The following is a 16249-nucleotide window of genomic DNA, read 5'->3' as shown; positions in this document are numbered from 1 at the left end:
AAGACTCCCTACATTTTTTTAGGCACCTAAAACTACTCCCCGCTTGCTTCGGATCGGCTGTAAACGCTCAATACATGACTTAGGCCTCCACAAAGTCTACCGAATTGCTTCAGATCGATTGTAAAACCTCCGTGCTTGATTCTGGCCGGCAATAGAGACCCCATACTTGCTTCAGACGTCTATAAAGAATCCTTGCTTGCTTCAGATCGACGCTACGTCTTTCAGGCCTTAACAAAGTCTCCTTGATTGATTGAGATCGACTAATAAGTCTCCGTGCTTGCTTCTGGTGGCCTATATAGACTACCTCCATTCTTCGGGTATCTATAAAGATTCACTACATGCTTCAGGTGACTGTAGAGAATCTCTGCTTGCTTCTGGTAGACTCTAAAGACTCCGTACATGCTTCAGGTGTCTGTAAAGATTCCCTGCTTGCTTCAGATCGATTATAAAGACTCCATACATGCTTCCCCTACTTCAGGTCGGCTATAAAAACTCCCTCATTCCTTCCGGTAGGTTATAAAGATTCCCTACATGTTTCAGGAAACTATAAAGACTCCTTGCCTGCTTCAGATCCACTATAAATACTCCGTACTGCATCTGGTAACTATATATCTTCCATGCATGCTTCAGATCGACACATTCCTCGACCCTCATGACCATGATAGGCTAAAAAAGCTCACTACATGCCTTAGACCCTACAAAGACCCTACAAAGATCGATTCCCCGTGCTTGTTTTAGGCATCAAAAAATTCTCCCTGATTGCTTCTGATCGGCTGTAAACGCCCACTACATGTCTTAGGCCTCCACAAAGTCTACTGGATTGCTTCAGATCGATTCTAAAAACTGCGTGCTTGATTGTGGGCGGCAATAGAAACCCCATACTTGCTTCAGACGTCTATAAAGAATCCCTGCTTGCTTCAGATCAACGCTACGTCTTTCAGGCCTTTACAAAGTCTCCTTGATTGATTCAGATCGACTATTAAGACTCCGTGCTTGCTTCTGGTGGCCTATATAGACTACCTCCATTCTTCGGGTGTCTATTAAGATTCCCTACATGCTGCAGGTGTCTATAGAGAATCTCTGCTTGCTTCTGGTAGACTCTAAAGACTCCCTACATGCTCCAGGTGTCTATAAAGATTCCCTGCTTGCGTCAGATCGATTAGAAAGACTCCATACATGCTTCCCCTACTTCAGGTCGGCTATAAAAACTACCTCATTCCTTCCGGTAGGTTATAAAGATTTCCTACCTGCTTCAGGAAACTATAAAGACTCCTTGCCTGCTTCAGATCCACTATAAATACTCCGTACTGCATCTGGTAACTATAAATCTTCCATGCATGCTTCAGATCGACACATTTCTCGACCCCCATTCCTTCAGATTGGCTATAAAGAATCTCTGCGTACTTCAGGGGTCTATAAAGACCCCACGCTTGCTTCTAGCGTCTATAAAGGCTTTAAACATCCGTTAGATCGACTATAAAGACTTCCTACTTGCTTCCGGTACCTGAAAGCCTCCATGCTTGTTTCAGCTCGACTATATATACTCTCTACTAACTTCAGGACGTCTATAAAGACTCTATGCTTGCTTCTGGTGTCTGTGTCTATAAGGCTCCCCGTTAGCTTCTGGTCTCTAGTAAAGACTTCCATCATCCTTCAGGTCTCCATAAGAACTTCCTGTTTGTTTCAGGTGTTTATAAAGACTCCGTTCTTCCTTCGGGTTGCTTATAAACACTTCCTACTTCTTTCAGTCGTCTTTTAAGGTTCTCTGCTTACTTCAGATCGACCATAAAGATTACATGCTTCTTTCTGGTGCCTATAAAGACGCCTTTCAAGCTTTATGTGACTTTATGTGTCTGTAAAGAATCCCTGCGTGCTTCAGATCGACTATTAAAGCCCCCATGCTGGCTTCAGTCCGATTATAAAGATTCCCTGCTGGCTTCAGGCGTCAATAAAGAGTACCAGCTTGCTTCAAGTGTCTATAAAGTGTACTTGTATTCGTTCAGGTCGGCTGCGGAGACTCTTTTCGACTTTCCCATAGATAATGACCACCTTTCATGGAAAAATAATCGCCTTTTAACAAACATCTACTCAATATTTAACTTCTCTTTATTCCTTCCATAATTAACCTCATTATATTTTACACATCTCATTCGTGTTCTCTCTTGCGGCGCTCACCTTCCATCCTAGGTATAATCGTTATTCTATCTTCAACGCCAGGATAAATAAAATCATGATTTCTCAAATACAATGTCAAGACATCAACTTCCTTATTTTTCATGTGTTGAGGTTCACTGCCATTCTCTTCGTGGAAGGTGTAGCCATCACCATTGTGTAGCAGGAAATGGGAAACAATAACATTGTAATGTTTATCTTCATCAAGTGGTTCATACACCGGTATGGTACAGGCAGCACAGCGTATTTCAGCATTGACAACCCGACTGCCAATTGGATTGTTGTAATCATAGGTGACATGGACACCGGACATTTGTAGGAACCCATTGGGTTCCTTTTGATCAATCATGGAGGCAGAGTGTTCTAAGGCGGCGAGTAAAGTTTTACCACTTATTTTCGAGACATATAAATCATTGTTGTGCGACAAGACACTGGTAACATCTTTGGCGGTTATGGTGCCATCCGAACGGGGTTCAATGCCATTGCGCATGCCTAAAACGAACCAAAAAACAAATTTAATAGAAGATAATGTTTTACATTCTGGGGAAAAACTTACCTCCCGCCTGTACAAAAGCCACAGCGGCATCTGTCCAATAGGTACCACCCAAATCTTCCATAACTCGTGCATGTACCATGGCATCGGCAACCAAGTTACCCAGATTGCATTCTCTGGAATTACATATCTCCCGGCGACCATCAATGAACACCTTACTGTGGCCCACAACATCATTTTCCAATTTGGCCACTTCCGGGCGATAAACTTCCAATAGTTCCAAAACATCCGATTCTCTTGGCACCTCGGAATTTAAGAGAATTGGTGTGCCATCGAATTTGATTAGATTGCCATCTTTGTCGAACTAAAAAGGGGTAAGCTTTCTTTTAGTCTCCCTTCTTTTCTGTAATTCTAAGCCTAGGTACATATGCAGCTGGTTTTCTCGCTCCGCTTCCTTTCTGATATGTACCTAAACTTTAAAGGTGTCACTTACCTGGACATGCAATTTCCCCAGGTATTTGGTATAGGCATACGCCTGAACCACCGGCACCTGCTTACCGCTGGTTTGATTCACCAATGTGGGATAGGGTCCATCAACACTTTCCGTATCGGGTTGTTGATCATTATATAAAAATGTATTGGTGTGGCCACCAATAACAAGATCCACCTCGGGACACTTGGCAGCAATTTCTTGATCCTTTTCATAACCGGAGTGACCCAGTGCAATGATGATATTTATACCTTGGGCTTTTAGATTCTCTGCTTCACGACTGATGGAGAAAAGAAAATCAGATAATAACAAATTAAGGTCGTGTCTCATAATGTACTTACTTAATTGCTTCGATTTCATCAGTGAAAAGGTCCTCCTTGGTCATTGTAAGATCCAAAGTATCTGGCGTAATATAACCGATAACACCAACTTTAGCTCCATTCACTTCTAAAACTGTGGAATTTTGTAAATGTTTGCTATGCCTTAATTTGGGCGAGCTGGATAGATCCAAATTGGCGGCAACAATGGGAAAATCTACTTTATCCAAGAATGGCAATAACCCGGGAACACCAGAATCAAATTCGTGATTACCCAAAGACTGAAAGAAAACAAACACAATTTTTATGCGAACCAAAAAAGGAACAGAGGGAGAGAAAAAACTTACAGCAGCATCGGGTAATAATTTGTTAAGAAAAGCCGTTGCTATATCATCTTTGAATCTAAAATACCATGCTGTACCCGCAGAAGTATCGCCGGCATTCAAGTAAACTACAGGCATGCCACCATGCTTGGCCTCGTCACGATATTTGCGGACTCTAAAATTAAAATACATAAGAGGGAATAAAAATATATAAGTGTAAATAGATCCTCTTTAGCTTAGCTCCTCCACAAGCAAAAACGTACTTTTTGAAATTGGTGATAATTCCTATAAAACCTCTGTTAATGTATAGATGTTTTTGGAACCGCTCATGGCCCTATGGGCTAGGTTCCTGTTATAAATAAATTGAAATTGAATTGAAAAAGAAAACTCTCTATTTCAGCTCGTCTGTAAATACTCACTGCTTCCTTCAATGGTCTATAAAGACTTCCTGATTTCTTCAAGTCCTCTATAAAGCCTCTTTGCTTCCTTAAGATCGCATATATAATCCTTGCAAGCTTCTGGAATCCCTTAAGACTCTCTGTATTATCTAGATGCCTATAAAGATTTCCTACTTACTTCAGATATCTACAAAGACTCCCTTCAAATACTCTCTGTAGGTGGCTTATAAAGACTCCTTGCTTAATTCAGGTGTCCAGATGTCTCTATAGAGGCTCCCTGCTTGTTTCACGTCGTCTATAAGGAGTCATTTCATCTTTTAGGTCGCCCATAAAGACTCCATGCATGCATCAGGTATCCACTAAGACTACCTGTTTCATCCAAGTGTCTAAAAAGACTCTCTGTGTGCTTCAGTTATATAGAAATCCCCTCAGCTTGCTTAAGATCGACTATATATGTTACCAACTGGCTTCAGGTCGTCTGTAAAGATTCCTTCCTTCAGGTCGCCTATGAGGACTCCATTCATGCTTCAGACTTTTATTAAGACTTCTTGTTTGATCCATTAAGACTTATTGTTTTTCTATGCTCGATTATACCGACTACCTCTTATAAAGAAGCCTGTAAAGACTTTTTACTTCCATTAGGACTCCCTGTTTGCCGTAAGGTATCCAGGAGGTCTTCCTTCTTGCGTAATTTATATAAGTGACCTGTTGGCTTTATGTCGTCTATAAAGACTCCTAATTTCCTTCAGGGCCTCTATAAAGACTCCATGTAGGCTTCAGGCGTCTATTAGGACTTCCTGTTTGATCCAATTTTCTTTAAGGACTCCTTCTTAGATAAGCTCTACTATATAGACAAAGTTCTTGCTAAAGTTGGTGTAAAAAGACTCTTTATTTACTTTAGGTTACCTTAAGACTCCATGCATGGTTCAGGCATCCACTAATTCTACCTGTTGAATCTAGGTGTCTATAAAAAACTACCTGTTTGATTAAGCTCGACTATATAGACTGCCTGCCTGCTTTTGGTGGACCATACTAATAATAGATCACCTATAAATAATTCCTACTTGTTTTGAGCCTCTATACATTCTCCACGCTTGCTTTAGGTCTTCCATAAAGAATCCATGCTCTATTCTATTCAGTTCATCTATAAGACTTCCTGCTTGCTTTAGGCCTCTATGATGATTCCATGCTTGCTCCAGATCTTCTATAAAGATTTCCTACTCGTATCAGTTCACCTTTAAATCACTGCCGACCAAGTAGAGGACACAAAAAATTCTGAATATTGACATATTTTGACAGTGTGTTAGTAAGGTTGTATGCACGCACGCTGCAAAACAGAAACAAATCAAAACATTTGCTCTCTTTTGTGTGCTCTTTCGTTGCCTTCGGGTCGTGTGTGTGTGAATTGCCGAAAACCTTCGTAACTTCAACAATACCAAAGAACGGCATTGCTTTAAATTCTCCTTGCTTGGTTCGGGCCTCTATATAGATTCTATCATTGCTTTAGGACGTCTATAAAGACTTCCTGCTTGTTTCGGATCGTCCTATTGATTTTATGCTTGCTTTAGGTCGCCTATAAAGACTCTCTGTTTATTTCGGGCCTTTCATGGAACCTTTCTTAGGTCGTCTATAAAGACTCTCTGTTTGCTTTGGGACTCTATAAAGATAATCGCCTATATAGACCTCCCGCTTGATTTGAAGCTCTATGAAGATGGAATACTTGCTTTAGGTCACATATAAAGTGTCCCTGCTTAATCCGGAGCTCTATAAATATTCAATGCTTGCTTCAGTTCGTCCATAAAGACTGCCACTTGCTTCGAAGATGACGTTCTTGCTTCTGGTCGTCTATAAAGACCTCTGCGTCCTCCGGGCCTCTATAAAGATTTGAAGTTTGCTTCAGCTCCCCTATAAAAACTCCCTACCGGCTTTTGACCCTTATAAAGATTCCGTGACTGCTTCAGGTCGACTTTTTTCTTGATTCTGTTTCTTCTTCTTGCTTCGGCCCTTAATAAAGATTCCTTGCTTGCTTCAGGTCTTCTATAAAGACTCCCTCATTGCTTTAGGTCTTCTATAAAGACCCCCTTCTTGCTTCGGACTTTTTTATAAAGATTCCTTGCTTGCTTCAGGTCTTCTATAAAGACTCCCTAATAGATTCGGGCTTCTATAAAGTTTCTAATCTTGCTTCAGGTCACGTATAAAGATTCCCTGCCTGCTTTGGACCTCTATAATGATTCCATGTTTGCTTCAGGACGCCTATAAAGACATCCTGCTTCCTTCGGAGCTCTATAAAGATAGAATACTTACTTCACGTCACATATAAAGTATCCTTGCTTGCTCCAGAGCTCTATAAATATCCCACGCTTGCTTCAGTTCATCTATAAAGGCTGCCTACTTGCTTTGAAGTTAACATAATTGCTTCAGGTCGTCTATAAAGATCACCTGCGTCCTTTGGGCCTCTATAAAGATTCCATGTTTACTTCAGGCCCCCTGTAAAAACTCCATGCTCGCTTCGATCGTCTGTTAAGATTCTAATTTTGCTTCAGGTCATCTATAAAGACTAACTGCTTGCTTCGGACCTCTGTAAAGATTACATGTTTGCTTCAGGCCGTCTATAAGTCAAAATCCTCTGATTGCATAATCATGACAATGTACACTACCTGCTGCCGTCAGGCCGCCTATAAACACGCCAGCCATGCTTCAGACTTCTATTAAGATTCCCTGTTTGATCCAGCTGCATTTAAGGCCTCCCTGTTTTCCTAAGGTCGACTATATAGACTACCTGCCGGCTTTAAATCGTCTACAAAGACTCCACATTTGCTTCAGGTCGTCTATAAAGACTCGCTTCTCGCTTCGGGCGTCTATAAAAATTCTATTGTTATGCTTCAGGTCACCTTTAAAAACTCTCTGCTTTCTTCGAGACTACATAAAGATTCTATCCTGACTTCAGGTCGTCTATAAAGACTCTCTGTTTGCTTCGGGACTCCTTAAAGATTCTAGTGTTTCAGGTCGTCTATAAAGACCCCCCAGCATGCTTCGGACCTCTATAAAGATTCCATGTATCCATCCTACCTGATTGCTTTGGACCTCTTCATATATTCCATGTTTTCTTCAGATCGTCTAAAAAGTTTTGCTCACACCAGGTAGTCTATAAAATATTTATGAGCGTATTAGTTCGCCTGTAAAGACTCTCCTTTTGCTTAGGACTTTCATTGAGATTCCGTACTCATGTGTACCATAACAGATCATTTCTCGGGTGATCCATGCTATAATAAACCTTACCGCGGGTCATATATACCACGAAATACACTTCCACGTGCTGCCTTCAGGCCGCCAATAAACACGGCAACCATGCTTCACACTTCTATTAAAACTCCCTGTTTTATCTAGGTCCTTTTAAGGCCTCCCTGTTTTCCTAAGCTCCACTATATAGACTACCTGCCGACTTTAGATTGCACATTTGTATCAGGTCGCCTATAAAAACTTCCCACTCATAATAGGTCACCTTTAAAGATTCCATGGTTGCTTCATGTCTTCTATAATGACTCCCTGCTTGCTTTGGGTCTATAAAAAATCCTGCTTTCAACAGATCTCTTTTAGGATTCGACGATTGCTTTAGGTCTTTAAAAAGACTCCCTGCTTGATTCGGGCCACTAAAATGATTCCATATTCGCTGAAGGTCGTCTATAAGGACTACCAGTTTGTTTCAGGCCTCCATAAGAAGTTCATACTTTCTTCAGGTCGTCTATAAATACTCGCTTCGAGCATCTATAAAAATTTTAATCTTATGCTTCAGGTCACCTCTACTCTCTATCTGCTTTCTTCGAGCCTATATAAAGATTTTATCCTGACTTCAGGTCGTCTATTAAGACGCTCTGTTTGCTTCGGGACTCCTTAAAGATTCTTGTGTTTTAGGTCGTCTATAAAGACCTTCAGCATGCTTCGGACCTCTATAAAGTTTCCATGATTTTATGCTACCTGATTGCTTTGGACCCCTATATATATTCCATGTTTTCTTCAGGTCGTCTAAAAAGTTTCGCTCATACCAGGTAGTCTATAAAAACTTTATGAGCGTATTAGTTCGCCTGTAAAGACTCTCCTTTTACTTAGGACTTTCATTGAGATTCCGTACTCATGTATACCATAACAGATAATTGCTCGGTTGATCCATGCTATAATAAACCTTACCGCGGGTCATATATACCATGAAATACACATCTCCGCGGGTCATATATACTAAAAAAACACTTCGCGAATCATCTATACCATAGAAGACAATTCCGTGGATCGCCTGTATCATAGAAGACAATTCCGCGGGTCATATGTACCATAAAAGACACTTCCGTGGGTCTTCTATTCCATAAAAAACCCTTCCGCGGGTCATCTATGCTACATTAGATCCTTCTGCGTATCATCTTCGATATAGAAGACCCTTCTGCGTATCATCTTCGATATAGAAGACCTTTACACGTTTCATCTATTGTATAGAAAACCTTTCCGCGGGCCATCTATTCCTAAGAATATCCTTCCGCGTGTCCAATATACCATATAAAACACTTCCGCGGGTCAACTACACTTTAGAAGGCCCTTCCACGAGTCTTCTATGACAAAGAAGACCCGTCGGTGGATCATGTATACTATAGCATAACCTTCGGTGGATCAGTTATACCATATAAAACCCTTTCCCGGATTTACACCATAAATGACCCTTCGAGTTATCTATTCTGTACAATATACTTTCGCGGTTCATCATATCAGGTGGTTTATAAGGGCTCCTTGCAATCATTAGGTTGCCAATAAAGATTCTCTACTGTCTTCAGGTCATCAAATCTTAAAATCGATGAAGTTACGAAAAACATACTTCCAAAATTTGTGATAACTCATATTCAACGGTCAACATACACTTTGTTTAAGCTGTGTGTAAATACAATCTACTCCAGCTCATTTATAAAGACACTCTGCCTTTGTTTTTTTAAGACTATCCACTGCGACATCAAGTAAAAACGTACTTTTGAAATTGGTGATAACTTCTACCGAACTGTCAACATAGGTGTTGTCTAATCTGCTGCTAATGATGTATCTTACAGCTTGTTTAAGATAGACGGTCTGCACTCTCCATGAGGTTCATCAAAACTGTCCTCAGCTCACCTATAAAAGCTTCCTTTCAGATCGTCTATAACGAATCTCGCCAGTTCCTCTTCAGTACGCCTATAAAGAACCCTTCCACTTTGTTTCATAGACCCCCTTCAGAATGCCTATAATGATTCTCCTCCTTCCTCTTTTTCTACTTTCATTCCTTCTCCTTGTCTATAGTCCCTTTTTTACAAGTATTCTGGCAGATCCATTATCACCTTTAAATTTGTTTTCATTTTCTTTTTTTTCAAACTTACAAATGTGCCACTCTTGCAAATCCACCATAACATTTATTCTCCTTGGCCAACTCTTCCGAACATTTACCACTGTTTGCATTGGTCTGTTCGAAACGTGAATGCATATCATTGTTGTGTAGAATAATGAATTCTGTAGCTACTTCGGCAGGTGCCTTGGTTGGAAAGGCATGCAGTTGGCCAAACAAAAGACAACACAGGATTAAACCCAGCACGGTTAATGTAAAATAGGTTTTCATTATATTTTTTTAATATTATACAATTTCCTACTCTTAATTTCAGAAATAATTTCACTTATAAATCGATCTGCGACTTTAATTCGACTGATACGTTTGATTATGAAAAAATTTAATGAGGCTAATTCAACATTTGAAAAAACAGAACATAATAGCAACAACGAAAAGAGAACAACATTTGTTAAATTTTTATGGGCCGCTTAAACCTTAACCTCAGACCATCATCATCATTTTCAAATTTTTGATAATACAATATTTTTTGGACAATTGTCTACAAATTAATTGCTGAGATTATTTTGTTTGGCGGAAAACAGTGGGCATAGCATAAAGAAGCTTATAGTATTGTTATACAAGAATGGGAAATATGTACTGTATTTACAATGTACTGTACACTCAGGTGAAGAAAATAACTGACCACTAGGCGGGGTTTCTAAAATCTGCCCCCTAAAACTTGAATTTTCGAAAAATATGAGACTTTTTAATATGTTCAGAAATGAATCGACAATTTTAACCCCGAGTTTTCCTAAATCCCATTTAACTTAAATGCTCTCTAACTTCACAGCCATGTACTGTCCGCATAATATCCAATAAATAATTTCGCATAAAAACAAATAAACACATTATACAATTTAATTAGTTCGAATTCCAAATTTCTTCCTTTTATTGACGTTGACAGCTTATCGTTTTATCTTCATCAAGTATCTCTGACATTTCATGTCCATTTTGCTGTTAATTAAAATCGAAACTTTGTTATAAATGAAAAACAAACAAACATAATTCACCATCACGATAAACTGATAAAGATGTCTGACAATAACATTGAATTGAGTTGTGCAGTTCTATTTTTCCATTGTGCGTGTTTTCATCATTAACAAATTGGAATTGATCTGTTTTGACATTTACAAATGGCAACAACAAATACGATTATTATTAAGAGATATGTATATTTTTTATACAATGCTAAGAGAGGATAGATGACGTTCCATTTATTCCTTGCCTTCATTTGTTCTTCTGTAAGTATATCATCGATATTCATATAATCCATTTGTTGTGGAAGAAGATCCACAATATCCTAACAGAAGAGCATAAACTCCAAGAACTTCGATAAGAGGATCCACGATCACCTAGAAGAAGACATGCTATCTCCTAGGTGAAGATCCACAATCTTCTATGAGAAGATTCACGGAAAGATCCCTGATCTTCCACGGGAAGATCCCCGAACTTCTAGTAGAAGATCCCTGATCTTCTAGGAGAAGATTATTGACCTTCTAAGAGAGAACCCACGATTTTCTGAAGATACAAAATCTTCCAGGGGTTTATCCTCAATCGTCCATTTCTGTGAGGAAGTACACCATCTTCAAAGGGAAGATGCCCGATTTTCTGTGAGATGGTCCACAATCCAAGAATATCCACTATCATCTATGAGAAAATTCACCATCTTCTAGGAAAATAACCACGATTTTCCATGAGAATATCCACGATCTTCTATATGAAGATCTAAGATCTTCCATTTGAAGATTCACGATTTTCTATAAGAAGAACCCCAATCTTCTATAAGCAGAAGCTCGATTTTCTGTAAGAAGATCCACGATCCTTTCAAGAAGAGCCACTCTATTTTATAAGCAGATCAACCATCTTCTATGAAAAGATCCAGAATCTACTAAGAAAAGATCTTCGGTTTTTCAGGAGAAGATCAGCAGTCCTCCAGGTGAAGATCAGCAATCCTCTAACAGAAGATCCATGACTTTCAAGGAGAACATCCACGATTTTTCAGGAGAAGTTCCTTGATCTTCTAGAAGAAGATTCATGACCTTCTTAGAAAAAATCTTGCATCTTCTAAGAGAAGATCCGCGATCTTCTAGGCAAAGATCCAACATCTTCTAGAGGATTATCCAAAATCGTCATGGAAAAACCCGACTTACAAGGAGAAGATCCCGAATTTCTGTGAGAAGGTCAGCGGTCTTCTATAAGAAGATCAACGATTTTATGTTGGAAGATCCACTATCTTCTATGAGAAGATCCCCGATTTTCTGATTGAAGATACACGATCTTTTTAAAAAAGATCCACGATGTTCTATGAGAAGATCCACCATGGTTGTAGATCTTCTCCAAGAAGATGATGGAGATCTTCCAGAAGAAGATTCCAATTTTCTATGAGAAGATCCACAATCTTCTATGAGAAGGTCCACGACCTTTTATGAAAAGATCCACAATCTTTTTTGAAAAGATCCACGATCTTCTTTGAGAAGATCCACGATCTTCTTTGAGAAGATCCACGATCTTCTATAAGAATTTCCAAGGGAAAATGCATGATATTCAAGAATAACATCCTCGATCATCTAAGAGAATATCCTCGTTCTTCTAAGAGAAGATCCGCGATCTTTTGAGAGAAAATTCTCGATCTTTTGGGGGAAGATCAGCAACCTTCTAAAAGAAGATCCACGATCTTCTAGGAGAAGATCCACGATCTTCCAAGGAAGATGCACGATATTCAAGACTAAAATCCTCGACCTTCTACGAGAAGGTCCACGATCTTCTAGGAGAATATCCACAGTCTTCTTTATTAAGATCCACGATCTTCTACGAGAAGATTCACTATCTTCTAGGAGAAGATCCACGATCTTTTAGAGGAAGGTCCACAAGTGGATATTCTATGAGAATATACTCGATCTTTAGGGAAAGATTTCCCGATGGCAAGGTCCTGTATCTTCTAGGAGAAGATATACGACCTACTTGGAGAAGACACACAATCTTCAGGAAAAAGACCTACGATCTTCTTTGAGAAGATATTCGATGTTCTAAGAGAATATTCTCGAACTGTTAGGAGGAGATCCACGAGCTTCTATGAAAAAATCCAAGGTATTCTATGGAAGATCATCCATCTTCTGTGAGAAGGTCCACGATCTTCTATGGAAAGACCCACGATCTTTATGGGAACTTCCACCATCTTCTAGAGGGAGATCCACGATCATCTATCATAAGATCCGCGATCTCCTAGAATAAGATCCCTGATCTTCTAGAATAATATCCCTGATCATCTAGAATAAGATCCTCGATCTTCTAGAATAAGATCCTCGATCTTCTAGAAGATCTCCGATATTCTAGGAGATTCTCGAACTTTTAGGAGGAGATCCACGAGCTACTATGAGAAAATCCAAGGTATTCTATGGGAAGATCATCGATCTTCTGTGAGAAGATCCACGATCTTCTATGGGAAGACCCACGATCTTTATGGCAACTTCCACCATCTTTTAGAGGGAAATCCACGATCTTCTATGAAAAGATCCGCGATCTCCTGGTAGAAGATCCCAGATCTTCTAGAAGAAGATCCACGATATCCTAGAATAAGATCCCCGATCTTCTAGAATAAGATCCCCGATCATCTAGAATAAGATCCTCGATCTTCTAGAAGATCTCCGATATTCTAGGTGAAGATCCATGATCTTCTGGGAGAAAATATTCGATCTTCTAAGAGGAGATCCACGATCTTCAAGAAAAATACTTCAATCTTTATGAAGAAGACTCACGATCTTCTAGCAGAATATCTACGACCTTCTATGAGAATATCCGTGATCTACTTGATGAAGATTCACGATCTTCAATGAGAAGATCCACTATATTCACTGCTGCAGCTACTCGCCATATCCCAGCTGGTCGAATACCCGAAGTAAGACCAAATTTCCCAGCAGAGGCGACGGGATTAGCAAATGAGCGTGATGAGCTTCGTCGTATCAACCTCAATGACCCCAGAGTCAGGGAGCTGACACTGGAAGTTAACAGGCTGGTCGGCGAGCATCAGCGGTACAAATGGTTAAATCATCTGAAGAGCTGCAACATTGCAGCCGGTATAGGTGAATTGTGGGCAACAGTTAAGTCACTCTCGAACCCTGGAAGAAGGGAAGATAGGGCCTCAGTCAGGTTTGGCGACGTTACGTTGACCGACCCGAAGAGGTGCGCAAGTAATTTCAATCGACAGTTTGTCGAGCATCCCGAGAGTGACAGGGCGAAGAGAAGAGTATTACGTCGCATCAGATCTCTTCCTGCCGAGGATGAACCACCACAATTTACAATGGATGATGTTGCCAATGCCATCAGGAACGCTAAATCATCCAAAGCGTTGGGCCCTGATGGAATCTTCATGGTAATGTTGAAGCAGCTGGATGAGCCGGGAGTCGAGTATCTCACCAAAATCTTCAACTTGTCGCTAGCCACCCTCATTGTTCCCGAAGTCTGGAAAATAGGCAGGGCGGTCCCACTACGGAAGCCAGGCAGGATGCCAGCAAAAGTGAATCGTACAGACCGATTTCGCTTTTGTCGCCCGTAGCAAAGACACTTGAGGCCTTGCCCCTCCCCAGTATCAGAAATAGCTATCAAGTTGCCGAACATCAGCATGGATTCCGTAAGCAGCACAGCACGACAACAGCGCTGCACGCCATTACCACATATATCTGTAAAGGACTCAACCAGAGCCGTGCGATAGAACAGTGATGGTGGCGCTTGACTTATCAAAAGCCTTTGATACAGTCAGGCACTCCACGCTGTTTGAGGACATTGAGCAGACAACCCTCCGGCCAAGCTTGAAACGGTGGATAGTCAACTATATGTGTGGACGCCAGTCGTACGTGGAATTCAGGAATAAGAAGTCCAAACCCCGTAGAGTGAAACAGGGAGTTCCCCAAGGTGGGGTGATATCCCCGGAACTGTTTAACCTCTACCTCTCCTGTATTCCACCCCCTTCAGACGGCATTGATGATTGCACGATCCTGGCGTCGGGTACCTATCCTGATGACATCTGTGAGAGACTGAACAACTATTTAACCGATCTTACCACCTTTTTCCATTCGAGGAATATGCAGATTTCCGCCACAAAATCTACAGCCACTCTGTTCACAACATGGACAGCGCAGTTTGGACGTGAGTTGAATGTCGTGGTCGACGGTAGCAGAATTCCGACCACAAACTGCCCTAAAATTTTAGGGGTCACATTCGACACTACATTCACGTCGTACGCACACGCCACAGCTATCTGCGACAAGTTGAAAAGTATGAACAAGGTCCTCAAGTCCCTGGCCGTCAGCACTTGGGTTGCAGATAAAGAAACCTTGTTGGCCACGTATAACGCGATAGGTCGGTCTGTGGTAAGCTATGCGGCTCCAGTCTGGTCCCCGAGATTGTGTGATACGAACTGTAAAAAGATTCAAACTTGCCAGAATGCCGCCCTGGGAACAGCGACAGGGTGCCTCCTCAAATCTTCAGTGGACCATCTACATGAGGAGGCAAAAATTCTTCCTGTAAAGCAACACAATGAGATGCTTTCGTTTCAGTACCTGCTTGGATGTTATAGGGTGAGCCATCCCAATCACCATCTTGTGGGTAGGCCCGACCTATTCAGGGAGATCAGGAATGATAACCATGCTCTAGAGGGAGAGGTCCAACGATACAGGAGAGAACCCCTAGATCAACAAGCATATCAAGCAGGATTGAATAGCATTCACACGGACGCAGTTGCCAAGGCCTTAAGCAATTATAGTGTGAATAAAGTACTCGGAGTACATCCTCCATCTATCGCAGCTGAGGAGCGTCAGCCGCGACGACAAACCAGAGAAGTTTTGGCTCAAATATGCTCGGGATATTGCAGTCGCCTAAATTCGTATTGGGCGGAAATCAATCGCGCCGTGCAAGACATATGCCCAGTATGCGGCATGGGCCCGCACGACACACAACACCTTTTTAACTGCCCCGCCAAACCTACCCATCTAACAGTGGATCTTTGGTTACATCCAATCGAAGCAGCCACTTTCCTGGAACTGGTGATAGACCCAGAGTCAGATTGAACAGAGGAATGAACATATAAACATAATAAAAACACTGTTACAACAACAACTATATTCTATGAGGAGATCTCCACTTCTATGAGAAGATCCACGATCTTCTAAGAAAAGAACTTCGGTTTTCTACAAAAAGATGCCCAATAAAAGAACATCCACGATCCTCTGGGGGAAGATCTATCCCTTGTATTAGAAGTTTTGCGATCTGTTAGGAGAGCACCTCGATCTTCTAGGAGAAGATTCACGATCTTATCTTGTGTGAGAACATCCATGATTTGGTATGGATCTCCTAAGGGAATATACACTATCTTTTATAATCCACTACCGTCTGAGGAAAGATTCACGATCTTCGAGGAGAAAATCAAGTTTTTGCTACGAGAAGATCTATGATCTTTTTCGTGAAAAATATCCCCGATCTTTTAAGAGACCAAAGATTTTTCTATGAGAAGATTCGCCATCTTTTAGGGAGAACACCCACCGTCGCCTAGGAGAAGAACCACGAGAAGATGCACGAGTTTTTTATAAGTAAATTCATAATCTTCTAGGAGAAAATTCACGACCGTTTAATAGAACTAGGAGAAGATCCTTGATCTTCCAGAAGAATCGTC

General features: G+C 40.9%; 1 protein-coding gene across 1 annotated transcript; it reads right to left on the bottom strand.

Annotated features, from left to right (window-relative positions):
* Positions 1-2146: 2146 nt before the first annotated feature.
* LOC141386835 (protein 5NUC-like) lies at positions 2147-9816 on the bottom strand. Its single transcript, XM_073955743.1, has 6 exons — positions 9581-9816; positions 3820-3970; positions 3497-3753; positions 3159-3435; positions 2729-3029; positions 2147-2664 (listed from the first exon to the last, which is right to left on the bottom strand). Exons 1-6 carry the CDS (start codon positions 9814-9816, stop codon positions 2147-2149), a joined length of 1740 nt encoding a protein of 579 aa, XP_073811844.1.
* Positions 9817-16249: the final 6433 nt, after the last annotated feature.

Source organism: Musca autumnalis, unplaced genomic scaffold (genome assembly GCF_047663935.1).
Source record: "Musca autumnalis isolate F117 unplaced genomic scaffold, ASM4766393v1 scaffold_5, whole genome shotgun sequence".
NCBI lineage: Eukaryota > Metazoa > Arthropoda > Insecta > Diptera > Muscidae > Musca > Musca autumnalis.
Note: the sequence above shows the minus strand (reverse complement) of the source record. Positions and strands in the feature narration are given on the sequence as shown.

What these genes read in the sequence shown, in the direction of transcription:
- LOC141386835 (XM_073955743.1), bottom strand. Translation starts at nt 9,816, where the DNA reads ATGAAAACCTATTTTACATTAACCGTGCTGGGTTTAATCCTGTGTTGT. An exon ending in TTTGCAAGAGTGGCACATTT is followed by an intron (nt 3,971 to 9,580) that starts GTAAGTTTGAAA and finishes TTTTAATTTTAG; the next exon opens with AGTCCGCAAATATCGTGACG. An exon ending in AATTATTACCCGATGCTGCT is followed by an intron (nt 3,754 to 3,819) that starts GTAAGTTTTTTC and finishes GTTTTCTTTCAG; the next exon opens with TCTTTGGGTAATCACGAATT.